Source organism: Protopterus annectens, chromosome 12.part0 (assembly GCF_019279795.1).
Source record: "Protopterus annectens isolate FY-2018-M chromosome 12.part0, PAN1.0, whole genome shotgun sequence".
NCBI classification, from domain to species: domain Eukaryota; kingdom Metazoa; phylum Chordata; order Ceratodontiformes; family Protopteridae; genus Protopterus; species Protopterus annectens.
The window spans coordinates 795,534,028-795,550,877 of NC_056746.1; the positions used below are offsets into that span (position 1 = coordinate 795,534,028).

A 16,850-nucleotide genomic window follows, 5' to 3' on the forward strand; every position below is an offset into this window, starting at 1 on the left:
CAATTGGTTCAGCACACAAAGTTCCAGATTTTCATGGTTCAGTCCATTCTGTGATTTCTGCAAAAGATGACTGGATGTGCTCAGTAGATCTTCACGATACGTACTATTACATCAAAATGAACAGATGATCTATAAGATGTCTGTACTTCCAGCTGGGAGTCCGTCATTATCAATTGAGAGCACTGCCCTTTGGTCTTACTTCAGCCCCCAGGGTGTTTACTAAGTGTATGGCAGTAATTGCAGCTCACCTGAAACTGCTGGGATTTTGAGTGTTTCCATACTTGGATGTGTGGCTCTTGACCACTCCAACCATGCATCAAATAATTCAAGCAATGAACTATGTACTCCAGCTGTGCTCTCATCTGGGGATATCCATCAATTAAAATAAATCTCAACCAATCCAACTCCAACTCTGGAATTCATTGTGGTGTTTTGAATACAGTCATTCGAGCAGCTTCTGTCCCTGTCTCTCTGATTCAAACTATTCAGTTCCAGGTCAAAAAGATTTCTTGGAATTTTTTCTCTTTCAGCCCATCTGATACTCCAAGCCTTGGGATCCATGTCAGTAGGAATAAGCCTTGTACTGCTGGCCAGGTTCCATATGAGAATCCTCAAGTGGACACTTTCAGCTTAGTGGTCTATTCTCCAGTACCCATTATCCAGGCCAGTCAAGATAACTCAAGCTTGCAAGAATTACCTTCTCTGGTAGATCCACGCCAGTGAAATACACAAAGGCTGTGTGTCCCTTTGTTCTCCCTCAGCAGAAGGCTACAGTGACCATGGACACCTCTCAAGTTGGGTGACAGGGCACTACTTGGAAGAGGCCAACATGCATATCAGTGTCCTGGAAATGAGATTTGTCCTCCTAGTGTTGCAGGCCTTTCAAGACACTCTCCTAACTGGGACTATCATGATTCAGACGAACAACTTCTCAGTGGTCTGGTTCATCATCAAGTGGGGGGTAATCAGATCTTAACCTGTTTGTCAAGAAGCTATGAGAGTATGGCAGTGGGCGATCTCCTACAATTGCTTTCTGACAGCAACACACATTCTGGAGATGTCCAACGTAGTTGTGGACACATTAAGCAGGTCCATACTGATGCCTTATGAGTGGTTTTAATATCAAAGTTGTGAAGATGATTTTCTGTCAGTGGGGCCAACCATGCTGTGATCTTTTTGCATCTCCTTTCAACAGCAAGTGCAACAAGTTGTTTCCCCCCAGTGGGGGAGTCCCCAAGGGAAGCTGTACTTCATGCTTGGTCCTCCGGCCTCCTTTGCACTTACCCCCTATTACCCCTCAATCCCAAATTTCTCCAGAAATCATATCGATTGAAGAGCACAGTTATCCTCATTGCCCCTTATTGGCCTCATCAGGTCTAGTTTCCTTTCCTTTGGCCTCATCTTCTACTTCTGCCATGGATCCTCAATCCAGCTCCAGACCCTCTGTCTCACCCAAAAGGCATGACTTATCTGAACATTTCAGGCCTGAAGATGACCGCATGGTTTCTCCAGTTCTTTTGATTGCTAGACAGCCCAGGCTGTCCTCTCCCATCCATCGTATTCTTTTCTCTTCCCATAAAGCTTCCACTAGAAAAATTTGCAAAAGTAAATGGAAAATATTTGTTTTTTGGGCCCTTAGGAAGAATTTAGACCCCTTTTCAGCATTGACTTCAAAGGTTCTTGACTTTTAAGCTGTAGTTTTCAGTGAGGGTGGTAGCTGTCCAGCTATCAGATTACAATTACGAGCCATTTCCAACTTTCATGTAGGAATAAATAATTCTACTTTAGCTTCTTTCAAGCTTTGTAAAGCCTTTCTCAGAGGAGTCTACTTACTCAGGCCTACTTTAAAGGATCCTACTCCTCCTTGGGATTTAAATATTGTTTTTCAGGCTTTGACTCAATCCCCTTCGAAACAGCAGCCAAGGATGATCTGAAGTATTTTGACCTGGAAAACTGTTTTCCTCGTTGCTATTACTATTATATTCTGCCAAGACTGTCTGAACTTCCAGCACTGTTTTCTAAACCTCCTTATTTTAATTTTCACAAGGTTGGGGGTTTCTCTACTGATCAGTCCTTCTTACCAAAGGTGGTGTCAGAATCTAATAATAATCAGATCATCAACCTCCTAGTCTTCTTTCCTAACTTTTCAAACAGAGGAGAATGTATGTTGCATCTTTTAGATGTTCACACATTTCTGCCCTCACTGAACCAAAGATTTGAGAAAATCTGAACAATTGAAAGTGACTTTGGCCATATATGGTTGACTAATTGTATTATTTTTGTTTGAGAAAGTGGGTATGCCTTTACCAAAACCTCCAAGAGCCCATTTCATGAGGTGCAATGGCGACTTTGTCTTTTTGTCTAGAACTTTCTTGGATGATATTTGTGCAGCTGCAATTTGGATTAATCCTCATACCTTTTATTACTCATTACAAATTGAATCTGGTCTCTAGGGGAAGAGCAGCCTTTGGCTCAGCTGTTGCTCAAGAACATCCTTCCTTTAAGTCCTCCAGAGATTTAGGTAGTTGGGGACTCTATCCCAAATGTTGAGGAATGAATGAAAATGGCAACATCAAATAAAAAAGTTATGTACTCACCTTAACATCTCATCTGTGTTGTCCATTTTCATTCTTCCATGCACCTACCCTCTTTTTGCTTTATTCCTGGAAAGATTGAAGGGTAATATAGGAACCTCTATTCCTCGTTTGAGCTCCAGCTTCCATTATTTTCCACTGCTGTATCAATCTATGGACAGCAAACTAGATCTGAGGTATATCAGATAACTGCAGCATTACGGATAAAATGAGGGACTCAAAGAATTCAAGTGTTCTAAGATCTGGAAGAAAAATCCGAGTCGGATCTGAACCCAACTGTTGAGGAAGAATGAAAGTGAACAACACAGATGGAATGTTATGGTGAGTACACAACTTTTTTTCCCCCTTCCTTCTGAAAAATGTTCATACCTGTACGTAGGGTATTTCTTGTATACCATTACTGGTATTTTTTCTTTGTAATTCTATTTTTCAAAAAAAAAAAAAAAAAAAAAAAAAACTCTTACTAATTTTTCTACCTTCTTGTTAATATGGCTGAAAAGCCAACAGGTTTTAGAAAGTGCACTTCTGTGGGCATAAGATACCCAATTCTGATGCCCACATTGAGTGCATATATTGTTTAGGATCATCTCACTTTGAAACTTCCTGCCAGATTTGTGTCAGTTTTAATTCTCGGGCCTTAAGTCATTATCTCAACAAATTAGTGTTAAAGGGGTTGCTACATGCGCCTGCTTCTGCTTCCACTATGGCTTCTGTTTTAGTGGCTCAAACCCCTGCAAAGAAGCACAAATCCTCTTCGGAGTCCATGAAGCACAGAAAACACTCTCCAATCCAATGTTTGAAACCTCATCCAGCCTTGGAGTTGTCAGCTAAATATTACCTAAAAGATTGGATCTGACGTCGTGGACACCCATATCCCTCCGGTCTTGAGCCCTGAGTTTTCACCAGAGCCTATTTCCCCACTGCTCCAATCACCTTTTTTGCAAAAGACTCCAAAGAGAATGTCTCACCCCCCTTCCGCATTGTACTGTATCAGGTCCTCCCAGAGTCCTTCTGAGGAAGATGTGGATAAGATGATGAGGAAGTTCCTCAGGGCTCAGATTCAGGTAGGGATGTTACTAGCTCTGGTTCCCATCAGATCTGTGAGCCTCCAACTTGTATCTCATCCAGTTGTGTCTCCTTCTCCGATCTGTCCAGTAATTTCAGAGCCTTTGGATCTGAGAGTTACGAATTGATGTGTTGAATCCAAAGGCAGGTGGCTTTTAAGACTTCAACTGCTTCCCTGACTCATTTGGCACTGATCCCAACATGGATTCAAAGGCAGTAGAGTGGTAGGATCCAAACAAATAAGAATAGCTTGGACTCTGGGGTGAGAGAAAGCTCTTTCCATCAGCTCAAAGGCAGAAGGACCGGGAGAAGCCATTGCTGGCATCACACGAGCCGAAACTTTAGGCATTGCTGAGCCTCAACCCTGCCTAGGCACCTGCTGTGAGGAGGGAGTCAGACCCAAGCTATCCAGTGCCGAAGTGCCGAGGGAAAGTGATGGCTCCAAAAACCTTGGAGTCAAAACCATTCCCTGGATCTGACAATGAAGCTTCATCTTGAAGAGACTCGCCAGGACAGCCAATCCCATTCAAGCTTCCAGGCAGCTCCTCTGCAGGAACGTCCCTTCTCTTCTGATGCATTTCCAGATCATCGCACTGAAGTGGTCCTGCAGAAGCGATTGTACAGAAGGAGGCACATAGATCCCCCTCAGAAATCTTTAACCGAAGACACTGACTTCATTGAAGGGGGTCCCCAAGGTCTCCACCAGAAGATGTCTCCTTTGGAGACATTCTAGAGATCCTTAGCTAAAAAAGTGGATGGTCTTCTGATTCCCCCTTCCCAGTAGGAGCCAGTGTTCCTTGAAACCTTCAGGTCCAGCCCATCTATTTCTTGGGTAATGCTCCCAGTGTATGATCTTGTAGATATCATGTCTTGTCAGGTATGGAAGAAACCGGATATCATAGACCCCATCTTTTGTTTCCCCAATAAATTTCTTGCTCTGCCCAAAGACAGACCTCAATGGAGTAAGGGAGTTCCTGTGGATGCCATAAGAAAGAGGTAGCAACATAGAGCTCTTCTGGCCACCCTCCTAACAGAGAGTCCACTGCGGTAGACAGATTAGGAAAGTGCATTTACACCTCCGCGACCTTTGCGTTATGATCACTTAATTATTTGTCACATTTTACCAGATTGCAGAGAGACTTGATTAAAGAACTCTCCAAGTCTCTTCCTGCATCCGTGTTGGTGGAGGACCATAAACCACTATCTTCGCAACTGGCCACCCTTTAGTCTATTGCACTGTGTCCATGAGGTTTATCTCTTATGCAGCAGAAGGTTCCTAATGAGCTGCAGGTTCAGGCGTAGGCATTGGGAGACGCATCTGGCTGTGCTTATGTGAGTTTGTGGAGCTCTTCAAGTCTTCTTTCATTAATGCTCCCTTTGATGGATCTTCCTTGTTTTGCCCAAGAGTAAAAGAAATGCTTTCTCTCAGTGAGCAAGATGGAAGGACCTTGTCTGCCATGAGAATGTTTTGCAGAGATCCTTTTCCAGGAATCAGCGCAGAGGTAAAAAGATGTGGTTCTGAAAGTGACAAGGTTCTTTCTAGGACTCATGAGGGGAATCTTCCCCCAGAGGCGGGGGGGTTCCAATGGAAGACACTACCTCACAGCAGTGGAAGCCCGCAGAACCAAAGGTTTTGAAATGCCTTCTAAGATAAAGCCTTGTAGTGGTCGTGAAGGGCTGTGTGACTGCTATTCTCTGGAGGCCGTGGGGGAGGGGGTATTTGTCTCTACACCCAGACGTGTGGTCATCAATCACAAAAGATACTTGGTGCAAAAAATTATATCCGGAAGTTATTTCATTCCTTTTTTGAAAATCCCACCAACCAAATGGAAAAGGCTCCCTGCTATTCTACCCAGTCAGTGGGAGCTAGCATCCTTAAAAATTAAAAAAGCTGCTTGACAAAAGTCATCCAAGAGGTCCCACCAGATCGGGGTACTTTTTAGTGCCAAAGAAAACAGGGGACCTGAGATCCATTCTGAACCTCAGCAGTCTATATCAGTGTGTAAAGAACTCCAACTTCTGGATGGTCACGGTTCAGTCCATTCTACCTTTTCTACAGAAGAGTGATTGGATGTGTTTTATCTATCTCCAGGATATGTACTGTCACATCAAAATGAACAGATGCGCCTGGAGATTCCTGTGCTTTAAGCTGGAGGCCAGTCATTACTAGTTCAGTGGTTTGCCCTTTGGTTCCCCACAGCCCCCAGGGTGTTCACCAAATGCGTGGCAGTGGTAGCACATCACCTGAGACTGCTTGGATTCAGAGTATTTACTTACCTGGATGACTGGCTTCTTACAGTCCCAACCAGGCATCACTTCAAGAAGGCAAGGAACAACTTACTCCAATTATGCCAGCATTTAGGAATCACAGTCAGTTATGCCAAGTCCCATCTACAACCTGTTCATGTGTTGGGAGTTTATAGGATATAGGAGCTCACCTGGATGCCACTAGTCAGTTGGCCTTTCTTCCCTCAGAGTGCAGTCCATAAGATTGCAGGTCAGACAGTGTTACACTGCTGCAGTCATTACACTTGAGTTATCCTGCCATCAGGCGGTCCCGCAGTCGGCCAGAGTTCCAAAGTCTTGGTCCGGCGTCGGTTGCTGTCGCTTCTTCCCTGACATCAGTGTGCCAGGGGTATATAAGATGCATCCAACGCCATTTTCTTCAGTCTTTCTTGCCGCGCGGTGCCCGAAGCAAAAGCGGTTTGCAAGTGCCGGTCGGCCGACTCCTGAGATTTTCAAAGTCGAATTTCAGATCCGAAGTCTTCGATAAAGCTAAGTACCCCATTGGAGAAACTTTTTTCTTGCCTCAGACCGATGTCAGAAAAAGTTAATAATTGTATGTCTTGTGGGAAACAAATACCTCATAAGGACTTCTACTCTTACTGTATTCCATGCCTTGGCCCTGATCATGACGTCACTAGTTGTCGGTTTTGTGCTAGATTTAACAAACGCACTATAAAATGACGTTTTGATTTTGCTTTGCACTACTTTGGCCGAAGGTGCAATTATACTATGCCGTCGGATCAACCGACGACCGCAATTCTTAAAAAACGCAAAGACAAGGATAAAGACAGGCATCCGAGGTCCAAAACCGACGACGAAGCCTCTTCTAGACCAGTCGCCGGTTCTCAGTGAGGTGCTTTTGCAGCCCCTGACACCCGCTACCTCAGAGCCACAGGCCACCTCCGACTCCCACGTGGAGACAACTAGGCCTCTGGAAACTCATATTGGGCCTACGGAAACTTATCCCTCAGATGGGTCTGGAGCCGCTGAGCAGGCATCGGCTTCTGAGGGTGTTTTCAGACCTTCACAACTTACCATTAAAGCAGCCAAGACAAAAACACCATTAAAGACAAAGAAGCAAGTACACCATTCTCCTGGACAGTCCTCCATGCCTAAGAAACAGATGCTTAAAATGGCCGAAGACCTCATTACTCTAATCAGGGGTTCCCATCCCCCTCCTGAGAAAAGGCCTAGGCAGGATACAGACTTTGATTCCTCTGATCAGGCTTCCATTTCCTCCGATTCCTCTTCAGACCACAGATACTCTCTACCCCCCTATGAGGACTCTGATGCTGAAGAATCTATCCCTTCAGCCTCTCCTCCTGAGGATTACTCTTTTGGGGAAACTTTACATACCATGAGGGAGCATTTCCATTGGGAAAGTCAGGATTATTCAGAATTCAAGAAAAGGCTCAGGGACTTCCTTTTATTACCTCAACACAGGCCTCTGGCTATTCCACCTGTGTTAGATATTGTGGATGATGTGTTCTCTGAATCCAGCTTATCTCCTGATTCTTTTCCTCCTGCACCAGCCAAGCCAGATAGGTATTATAGAGTCCCTGACTCTCACAAGTTTCTTTATAAAAACCCTTCTGCTGATCCAGAAACTATTTCCCAGGGTCCCAAAGGGGTTAAGGCTTCCATTGCAAAAAATCCAGTCCCCTCTGACAGAGATTCTAGAGCACTGGATAGAGGGGGGAAGAAAGTTTACACTTCTGCAACTTTAGCAGTAAGGGCTTTAAATTACCAGTTTCACATGCTTAAGTACCAACAATATTTAATGGCTCAGTTAAAACAGAAAATGTTTGCAAGCTCGGAAGCTCCTGACTATAAAGAAATGCAGGATTTATTGCATGCAGTTGAACAGGTGGGAAAACATACTCTGCAAAGTGGTTTTGATTCTTTAGAGGCCTCTTGTAGAGCCACAGTTACAGGTTCTGTGATTTGAAGACATGCCTGGTTAAAAGAACAGAGTTTACCTGACCATGTTAAGGCAAAATTATTGGATGCTCCTTTACAGCATGATACCTTGTTTGGTGTTAAAGAAAATGGAGAGTAAAGCTAAATCTATGCAAACAGTCAAAGATTTCTTACAGGTACAGCTGCCTCGATTTAGCAGAAATTGGCTTACAAAGAATTGGTCCTTTCCAGTGTCAGACAGGCCACAGAGAGGCAGATACAGACGCCCAAGAAGCAGATCTCAACCTCAAGGCTCTAACAGACAACAACAGTGTGGTACCTCAACCCCAAAAGGAGGTGGGGACAAGTCTCAACCTTACAGGAAACAGTCCCAATGACTTCCCCCTTCGTATGCCAATCACTTCCCTTTTGGCAGCCCCCTTAGGGGGAAAACTAGCACTTTTTTCTCAAAATTGGCAAACAATCACCCAAGACAAATGGGTTCTGAATATTGTGTCTCAAGGTTACAGGTTCCACTTTCACACTTTACCAAGGCTAAAAGGAATGCCAAACCTGCCACAAAATCAATGGGCAGAGGCTCAAAAACAAATTTCAGCCCTCATGGACATGAGAGCTATTCAGAAAGTACCACAGCAGGAACAAGGACAAGGATTTTACTCAAGACTCTTCCTGGTCCCCAGAAAGGACAAAGCCTGGAGACCCATACTACACCTTTCAACTCTAAATACTTACCTGGATGTTCCAAAATTCAAAATGTTGACACTACAGCAGCTTCTTCCCATGCTGGGCAAGAAGGCTTGCCTTGTTACTCTGGACCTCAAAGAGCCATACCTGCATGTCTATCAGACAAAATTGCAGAAGATACCTCAGATTCAAAGCTGGTACAATGCACTACCAATTCTCTGCACTGCCCTTTGGCTTATCTACTGCGCCCAGGGTCTTTACAAAGTGCCTGGCACCAGTAATTGCATTTTGCAGACAAAAAGGAATTCAAATATATCCATACCTGGACGACTGCCTCATTCAAGCAGAGACAAAGGACATTCTTCTAAAGCATCTGGCGTTTGTAAAAAGGTTGCTAATTTTTCTAGGGTACACAATAAACGAAAAGAAGTCAAAACTAGTGCCCTCACAACAGATAATATTCCTGGGTGCCAGCTTAAATACAATGGCCCAGATGGCTTATCTCACACCAGACAAACAAGGACAACTGACTCAATATTTTCTGCAGGCCCTGGGATTCATGGCATCCTGCATACTACTAATTCCGTATGCCAGACTGCATATGAGGAAATTACAATGGTACCTAAAAAGTGTTTGGACTCAACACTCTCACAGTTTAGAAGCAGTAACACCAATAATTCCCTGCCTACAACAGGAGTTTCGATGTTGGGCACAGGCATGTCACCTCAACAAGGGTCAGCCTTTCACTCTACCCACAGCCAGGCAGACTCCAACAACAAATGCTTTGGATTACGCCTGAGGAGCACACATGGCAGGAAAATGTATTCAGGGCAAGTGGACCACAGACCAAATGCATCTTCACATCAATCAAAAAGAGATATTGGCTGTTCAAAATGCCCTAACAGCTTTCAAGGACCTTCTGCATCCAGGACAATTATTATTAAAGACAGATAACACCACAGTAATGTGGTACATAAACAATCAAGGGGGCACTCATTCTTATCCCATATGCAGGCAAGCCATGACCTTGTGGAATACAGCTCTAACTTAAGTTCATCTGCAAGCACAATTCCTGCCAGGAAAGAAAAATACTCTGGCAGACGATCTAAGCAGAAATATTATGGACCCTCACGAATGGAAATTGAATCCACAAATCTTCAGCATGGTAACACAAAAATGGGGATGCCCAGACATAGATCTTTTTGCCTCCCCACTGAATAGCCGACTACAAAAATTCTGCACAAGGACTTACCACACACAAGCATGGAAAGTGGATGCTCTTTCGTTCAGCTGGAAAAGCCTAAAAGTTTATGCCTTCCCACCACTGCCTCTCCTTTCAAAGGTACTCCTAAAAGCCAGACAAGAAAAAATACAGATGATCCTGATTGCTCCAGACTGGCCACGCCAGCACTGGTACCCAATCTTAAAGAACTTAGCTCAAGGCCCACCATGGATTTTGCCTCAAATTTTACACCTTCTGACTCAACAAAACAATCAGATCCTGCACGGTCAGCTCAAAACCCTAAACCTGGCTGCATGGCAGGTTAATTAGTCAAACCGGCAACACCTCTCTCTAAAGCTGTTATGGATGTCATTTTGGAGGCCAGGAGGCCTAGCACCAGGAAATCTTACTCAGAAAAATGGAAGAGATTCTGTGCCTGGAACCAGGCTCAAAGCCTTGACCCTCTTGTCCCAAACATTCCTCAGATTTTACAATACTTAACTGAAATGCTGGACAAAGGCCTATCCTTCTCATCAATTAAGATCCACGCCTCTACCATTTCATCACATTACTCTCTCTATTCTCTCATCCCTTGCTAAAGCAGTACCTCAGGGGGGCTAAAAACATAAGACCGCCCCAGAGAGCACCAACACCAACTTGGGACCTCAATTTTGTTTTGGGAAAACTAACCCTGCCACCTTTTGAGCCAGCCAATACAGCTGATCTAAAATTTTTATCATGGAAAACAGCTCTGCTCCTGGCAGTAACTTCAGCACGAAGAGTCTCAGAGCTACAGGCATTAATGGCAGTGGAACCTTTTATAATTTTTCATCAGGACAGGGTTTCTTTAAGGATAAACCCTACCCTTATGCCAAAGATGGCATCTAGTGTGGCTCTTAACCAAACCATCCATTTGCCAACTTTTTATCCAAACCCCTAGAATAAAGGGGGAAACTTCTGCACTCTTTGGACATACACAGGCAGCTACGCTTCTACTTGGACAAAACAAAAGCTTTCAGGAAAACTGAGCAACTGTTTGTAGCATATGCTGCAGGATCACAGGGCAAGGCTATCTCAAAGCAGACTATCTCCAAATGGATAGGACACTGTATTTGTTACTGCTACACACAACATGGAAAGTCAGTCCCTAATAACATTAGGCCACATTCTACCAGAGCAACAGCCACTTCAACAGCCTTTCTCAGAGGAGTACCAGCCAAGGAAATTTTGGAGGCTGCAACTTGGAGTTCAGTGCATACCTTTACCAAGCATTACCACTTGCCTCTTTACTCTAAATTCAGAGCAGGATTTGCCACTGCAGTTCTGCAGGGCCTCATAGCCAATCCTAACTCTTTATAGACCAGCCACCCAACCTTAGCTTTGGGATTCTACCCAAGTGTAATAACTGGAGCAGTGTAACACGATGAACATAGTACAGTTTTGTACCTACCATAAATGTAGATGTTCGAGTGTTCACACTGCTGCAGTCCAGGTTACCCTCCCTCCATCCCCTCTGTCCTAACTGGACTTATCTATACCTTTGTACTCTATACAACCTTTGAGGTGTATTTGTTTGTAACTGAAGGTATTGTTTTTATTTTATATATATGTTTTATTAGCAATATGTATTGCCTACCTACTTGGGGGCACCTGACATCTGGGGCAAGGAAAAACTGAAGAAAATGGCGTCGGATGCATCTTGTATACCCCTGGTGCAGTGACGTTAGGGAAGAAGCGACAGCAACCGACGCCGGACCAAGACTTTGGAACTCTGGCCAACTGCGGGACCGCCTGACGGCAGGATAACCCAAGTGTAATGACTGCAGCAGTGTGAACACTCGAACATCTACATTTATGGTAGGTACAAAACTGTACTTTCTTTCACCCCTTCTCCCCCAGCAAAACTAGTTCTTTAGGCTTTGGGATCAGTGTTGATGGCTATTATCTTGGTTCCAATGACCCGATTCCGCATGTGTGTTCTTCAGTGGACTCATGCTGTTGAGTGGTCAGTTCTTCTACAGCCACTATCCTATCAGATAAATCTTTCTCAGATTTGCAAGGAATCCCTGCATTGGTGGGTACAGTCCAGTAAAGTTGGTCAGGGATGCCCTTTCATGTTTCCACCCCCAGTAGCCATGGTGACCAGGGATGCCTCCCATTTAGGGTGGGGAGAGGATTTCTTGGGATGGGCAGTCCAAGACATGTGGTCCCCAGAAGAGACCAATTTGCATACAAGTGTGCTGGAGATGAGGCTGGTCCTTCTAGCATTGCAGGCCCTTCAGAACTCTCTTCCTTCTGGGATGATTGCTGTCTAAACAGACAATATGTCAGTAGTTTGGCACATCAGAAAATGGGAGAACGTGATCTTATTCCCTTTGTTGAGAGTGTGTGTGTGTGTGTGTGTGTGTGTGTGTGTGTGTGTGTGTGTGTGTGTGTGTGTGTGTGTGTGTGTGTGTGTGTGTGTGAGTGGCATTTTCTTACGGCAGTACACATGCCAGGGAAATCCAGTGTTGTAGCGGACAAACTCAGGAGGTCCATTTTGATGCCTCATGTGTAGTTTCTCAATCAGTGCCGGAGACTATCTTCTGTCTGTGGGTCAACCTTGCTGTGATCTGTTTGCCTGTCCCCACAACAGAAGCATGCCAAGGGGAGTCACCGAGAGATGCTCTAATCCACATTTGGCCCTCTGGTCTCCTTTATGCTAAACCTCCCTTACTTCTAATCCCCAAATTTCTTCAGAAAGCAGTTCGGTTGAAGAGTAAGTATTTCCTCATTGCCCCCCTTTTGCCATTGTGAATCGTGGCTTCCCTTCTTGTGGTCTCATCTTCTACATCTGCCCTGGAATCTGGACCCCAGTCTGGTTCTAATTTCCCATTCCTCTGGGATGACATACCCGGACATTGCAGGCCTCAAGTTGACCGACTGGTTTCTCCAATTCCATTAATGGTTAGACAGTGCAGGCTTTCCTTCCCAATCTGCTAGATACTGCTGTCATCCCAAAAAGACTCCAATGGAAAACTTTACAAGAGCAAATGGAAAAGATTTTCTTATTGAGCCTGGCAGAGAGACTTTGATCCTTTTACTGCACCTGTTTTTGCTGTCCTAGAGTCTCTTACTTCAATTTTTCAAGAAGGGAATTATTCAACTAACAACACTGGCAGTTAAATTACAGATGTGGTCATTAATGAATCAAGGCAAAATATAAAAAAATAATGTTGAGGTTTCTTTCATCTCAGCTTTTTGGTGTTTTTTTAACATGGATAGGTCATGAATATTTGGCAAGAAAACATTTTCTTTTTCTTGTTTCATTTAAGTTTTTGTGCTCATATTTTTATGTAGGCTGCCTCCATTGTAGCACCACAGAGTATATAAAGAGATGTTTGTTTTTCATGTAATTAGAGATTACTTGCTCACCAAATTGAATTAATACTGTTGTACTCATATTTATTTCTTCATGTAATATTGAGTACTAGGTTGCCTTTTGTGTAGATAATTGTTAAATTATTGCTAACGGTAAAACCTTTTTTTTCTAGGAAAGCAGCGGTCTAGATTGGAGCCAATGGATACAATTTTTGTGAAACAGGTTAAGGAAGAAGGACCTGCCTGTGAAGCTGGCCTGTGTACAGGTATTACAACTTCTGAAGTAGTTTGGGAGTATTTTATTACATTGTTGAAAATAAGTGTATTGCAGCTCTTAAGCTTGTTTTTTGTCACCAACTGTTTTAATTTGGCATTCTTTGCCAGAGTATACATTTATTTTGCAATTCATTGCAATATGTAACATATTTCTGTGTTACCATGTTACTTAACAGGCAGCTTTTCATTAAAATGCTTAATTGAAGTTGTGCAAGTGATTACATGGATTTGATGCCTGATTGTTGCTGCAGCACTGGATTCACCTACTGATTCAAGTAGAGGAGAGGTAGGCACGAACATAGTACAACTTCTGTCTCTGTGGTGGTAGACTAGGCCACAGATGCTGTTTGCTGCCTGTGGATACCAGGGAGCATAAAAATAAACGTGTCACTTGTCTGGAGTGTGAACACAAATTGTAGTAAATAAGCTTGCATGTATGGTTCTTATCTCCTTTGGTAACACTGCATGCCTACAAGTCCCTTCTTCTCATGTCCTTTACCCAGGACATTTTTTTTATTTGTTGCACTTTACAAGAGAAACAAACACAACTGTCTTAAGGTCATTTTTTTCGGCAGATATCCAACAGATGAGAAACATTCAGTGCTGTGTGTGTGTGTGTGTGTGTGTGTGTGTGTGTGTGTGTGTGTGTGTGTGTGTGTGTTTTTAACACTTTTATTAAATTATCATAGGTTCATATGGGATTACAAGGCCAACAACCCCAGGGGCCTTCTTAAGCGTAGCCATGCTTCCTAAAAGTGAGAATCAATCCCTTTATCTTGTCTGTAAGGTAAACATGTAAACCATTATGCCAGTTCCTAACCCTGAAGGTTTAGGCACACAGAAAATAAAACCACGTTAGTATTTTTTTCATTTGTATGCATTGTACATTACATAATATGTTTTCTTGTCATTTAGTCCAGCAATATATAAATTGTTCAATTCCTGCCTTCCCTGAAACCTTACTCTCCGTCCAGCACCTTATTCTCCATGTGTTGTTCCCACAAGTTGCATTTATTTCTGTGTAATTTTCTCCTTCCTTTTTCTAAAGCTCCTACTTCCAGTTCATTTATTTCTTCTAACAGTATTCAATACTTCAAGTACAGCCTGTTTAAATTTTTCTTTTGTTTTGTACCAATTGCTTTTTTGTCAGACAAAAGAATTCGACTTTGTATGCAGTTTAGGTCATGTGTCCCAGCTGAAAAGAATCATTGCATTAGTTGCAGCCATTTGCTTCCCCAATATTTATGACAGAGTACTCTGTAGAGAATTTTTAAAGTTTTCAATCTCATTAAACTCCCAAATTCTTCCCCAGAATACCACAGACATTTGCAATCTACCTGAGGAAAATTTGTTTGAAATCTGTTTGGGGTATAAAAGTACCTATGCAAACACTTTCAAGCAAAAATCATAAACCTTTTAGCATACTTTGGAGCTATACATATATCCTTCTATTGTTGCCTTATACATTGCTTTCCCATTCTCTCTTACCAATCTTTTCTAACCTCTTCTGAGTGATTCTGTCATGCAATATTTTGTTTGCTTTACTAATTTTCCCTTTTTGACAGCAGCTTCTGTTATAGATATGACTAAACCCTCTACCAGAACAGGTCTTTTAACTCAAGACTTCCCCATTCCTTTCTGCTTATTTGTACTCTTATCAGTCCCTAGCAGGGCAGACAGTCTAACGTGCAACCCAAACGTTTTAGCCTCATTCTAGTGTTCTGTCTTTCCCTCTCTAATTGTTTGCTCACAATACCCTGGTTCTTTTGCCACTTTTTTTACAATAAATTCCAGTCCCCTCTTGCCTGTTTTTTGTACTCCTACTTGCAGGCATCCCTACTGGCAAGATATCCTTTCTCCGAAGCCATGTTGGCGTAATTCTTAGAATACTTTCTGCAACTTTACAAGTGTAATATTCTGTATGGTGGTTATTCTCCATAAGGATCTGCTTTCAAAGCCTGCTCTCTTCTGATTTCTTGACCCCCTCCCCCGTGGCTTGATCATCATCCCTTTCCACATTGAATTATAACCATCTGCTTATGTTACATGTATGGGCCCTAACTGCGTAGTTCTAAAATATACATTCAGATCACATAGTCCTAAACCACCTTGTTTTATTGGGAGTATCAACTTATCCAACTTAACTCCCTTCCCTTATGAAAGCAGTGCAGTATGTTAATGAATAGTAGCAAGTTAGAGGCAAAGAAGTGAGTTTAATGCTGTGAATGAAGAAGTGGCTACTAGACGTAATTACGAAGGGTAGAAAACAAACACAGTTGTAATGATTAGTGTGATTTTAAACAAGTATTCTCTTTTTAATTTTTCTTTCAATGAAATGACTTTTCATTCAAATGTAGTTTCAGTCATTTGTATCCCATGATTACTGTGTCAGGCAAACATACAGTCAAATGTCACATAATGATGCACATATTCCCTCTCACTCACACACACACATGCACACAAATATGTATATGTAGATACATATGTATATATATATATATATATATATATATATATATATATATGCGCGCGGGCACACACACACACATACATGTATAGATAATTTATTTATTTATGTATGTATGTGACATTTGTTTGCTGGCAAAGTCCGACTGGGTCAGAAAGTGCTCATTTTCAGCAGACCCCTGGGGAGAAAAGCTCCACAGTCACAGTATTTCAAAAATTAAGTACAAATATTTTAAATGAGAAAGTATCATGCTACTACAAAACTTAAGAGTGAAAAGATATGATGAGAAAAACAGAACATGTTTCATAGTAGAGCGCAATGAAAAACAATAATATGAGTTGGAGAAAATATGCGAAGAAGAACTCAATAGTCATATTATTTGTTACGTAGATTAATATGTGATAAATGAGACCTGAGACATTTCTAATAAGACATTTAAAGAGATATTACATGATTAGAGACAGTACAGGGAAATTGAATGATGTCTTAGTGTAAGAGATGGTGTTCCTCTTCTGGTTATAGAAGGAAGAAGGATGTAAAGATGGAGATTATAAGAGTGTAGGATAGGTTGTCTTCAGGTAGCTTAGGTGAGTAGGGAAGAAAGGTAAAGCAGTAGAGGAAAGGAGTGCAGAGATGAAATGGATAAAGTAAGTTAGTGGGAAAAACAAAAGAAAGGAGTGGAGGTGGAGGCTGGTGAGGGATGTGAAGTTTGATGTAGGTTAAAGGGGTGAGTGAAGTATAGTGAGCAAGTTCAGCCAGGATTGGCACAGGAGCAGGTCCAAGATATTGTAAATTATTCTTTTAGCGAGCATTTAAAGGTGGGTAGGTTAGACTTAGTTCTGGTAGTTAAAGGTAGAGAGTTCAATTTTTTTGTCACCGAATACGAGTATATGCTTTGTCCCGGTTATGGTGAGAAGTTGTTTGTCTTAATTTCCCTAAAACAACTCTTATAGATCTTATGTTGATTAAAGGGGTA

General features: G+C 42.5%; 1 protein-coding gene across 4 annotated transcripts in view; it reads left to right on the forward strand.

Moving 5' to 3' along the window:
* ARHGAP21 (Rho GTPase activating protein 21) overlaps window positions 1-16,850 on the forward strand; it is a 2,418,417-nt gene that overhangs the window by 746,843 nt on the left and 1,654,724 nt on the right. For all 4 annotated transcript variants that reach the window (XM_044089838.1, XM_044089836.1, XM_044089837.1 and 1 more), the window contains exon 4: window positions 13,305-13,397. In XM_044089838.1, the coding sequence (XP_043945773.1) occupies window positions 13,305-13,397 (93 nt within the window). The remainder of the gene's footprint in view (window positions 1-13,304; window positions 13,398-16,850) is intronic.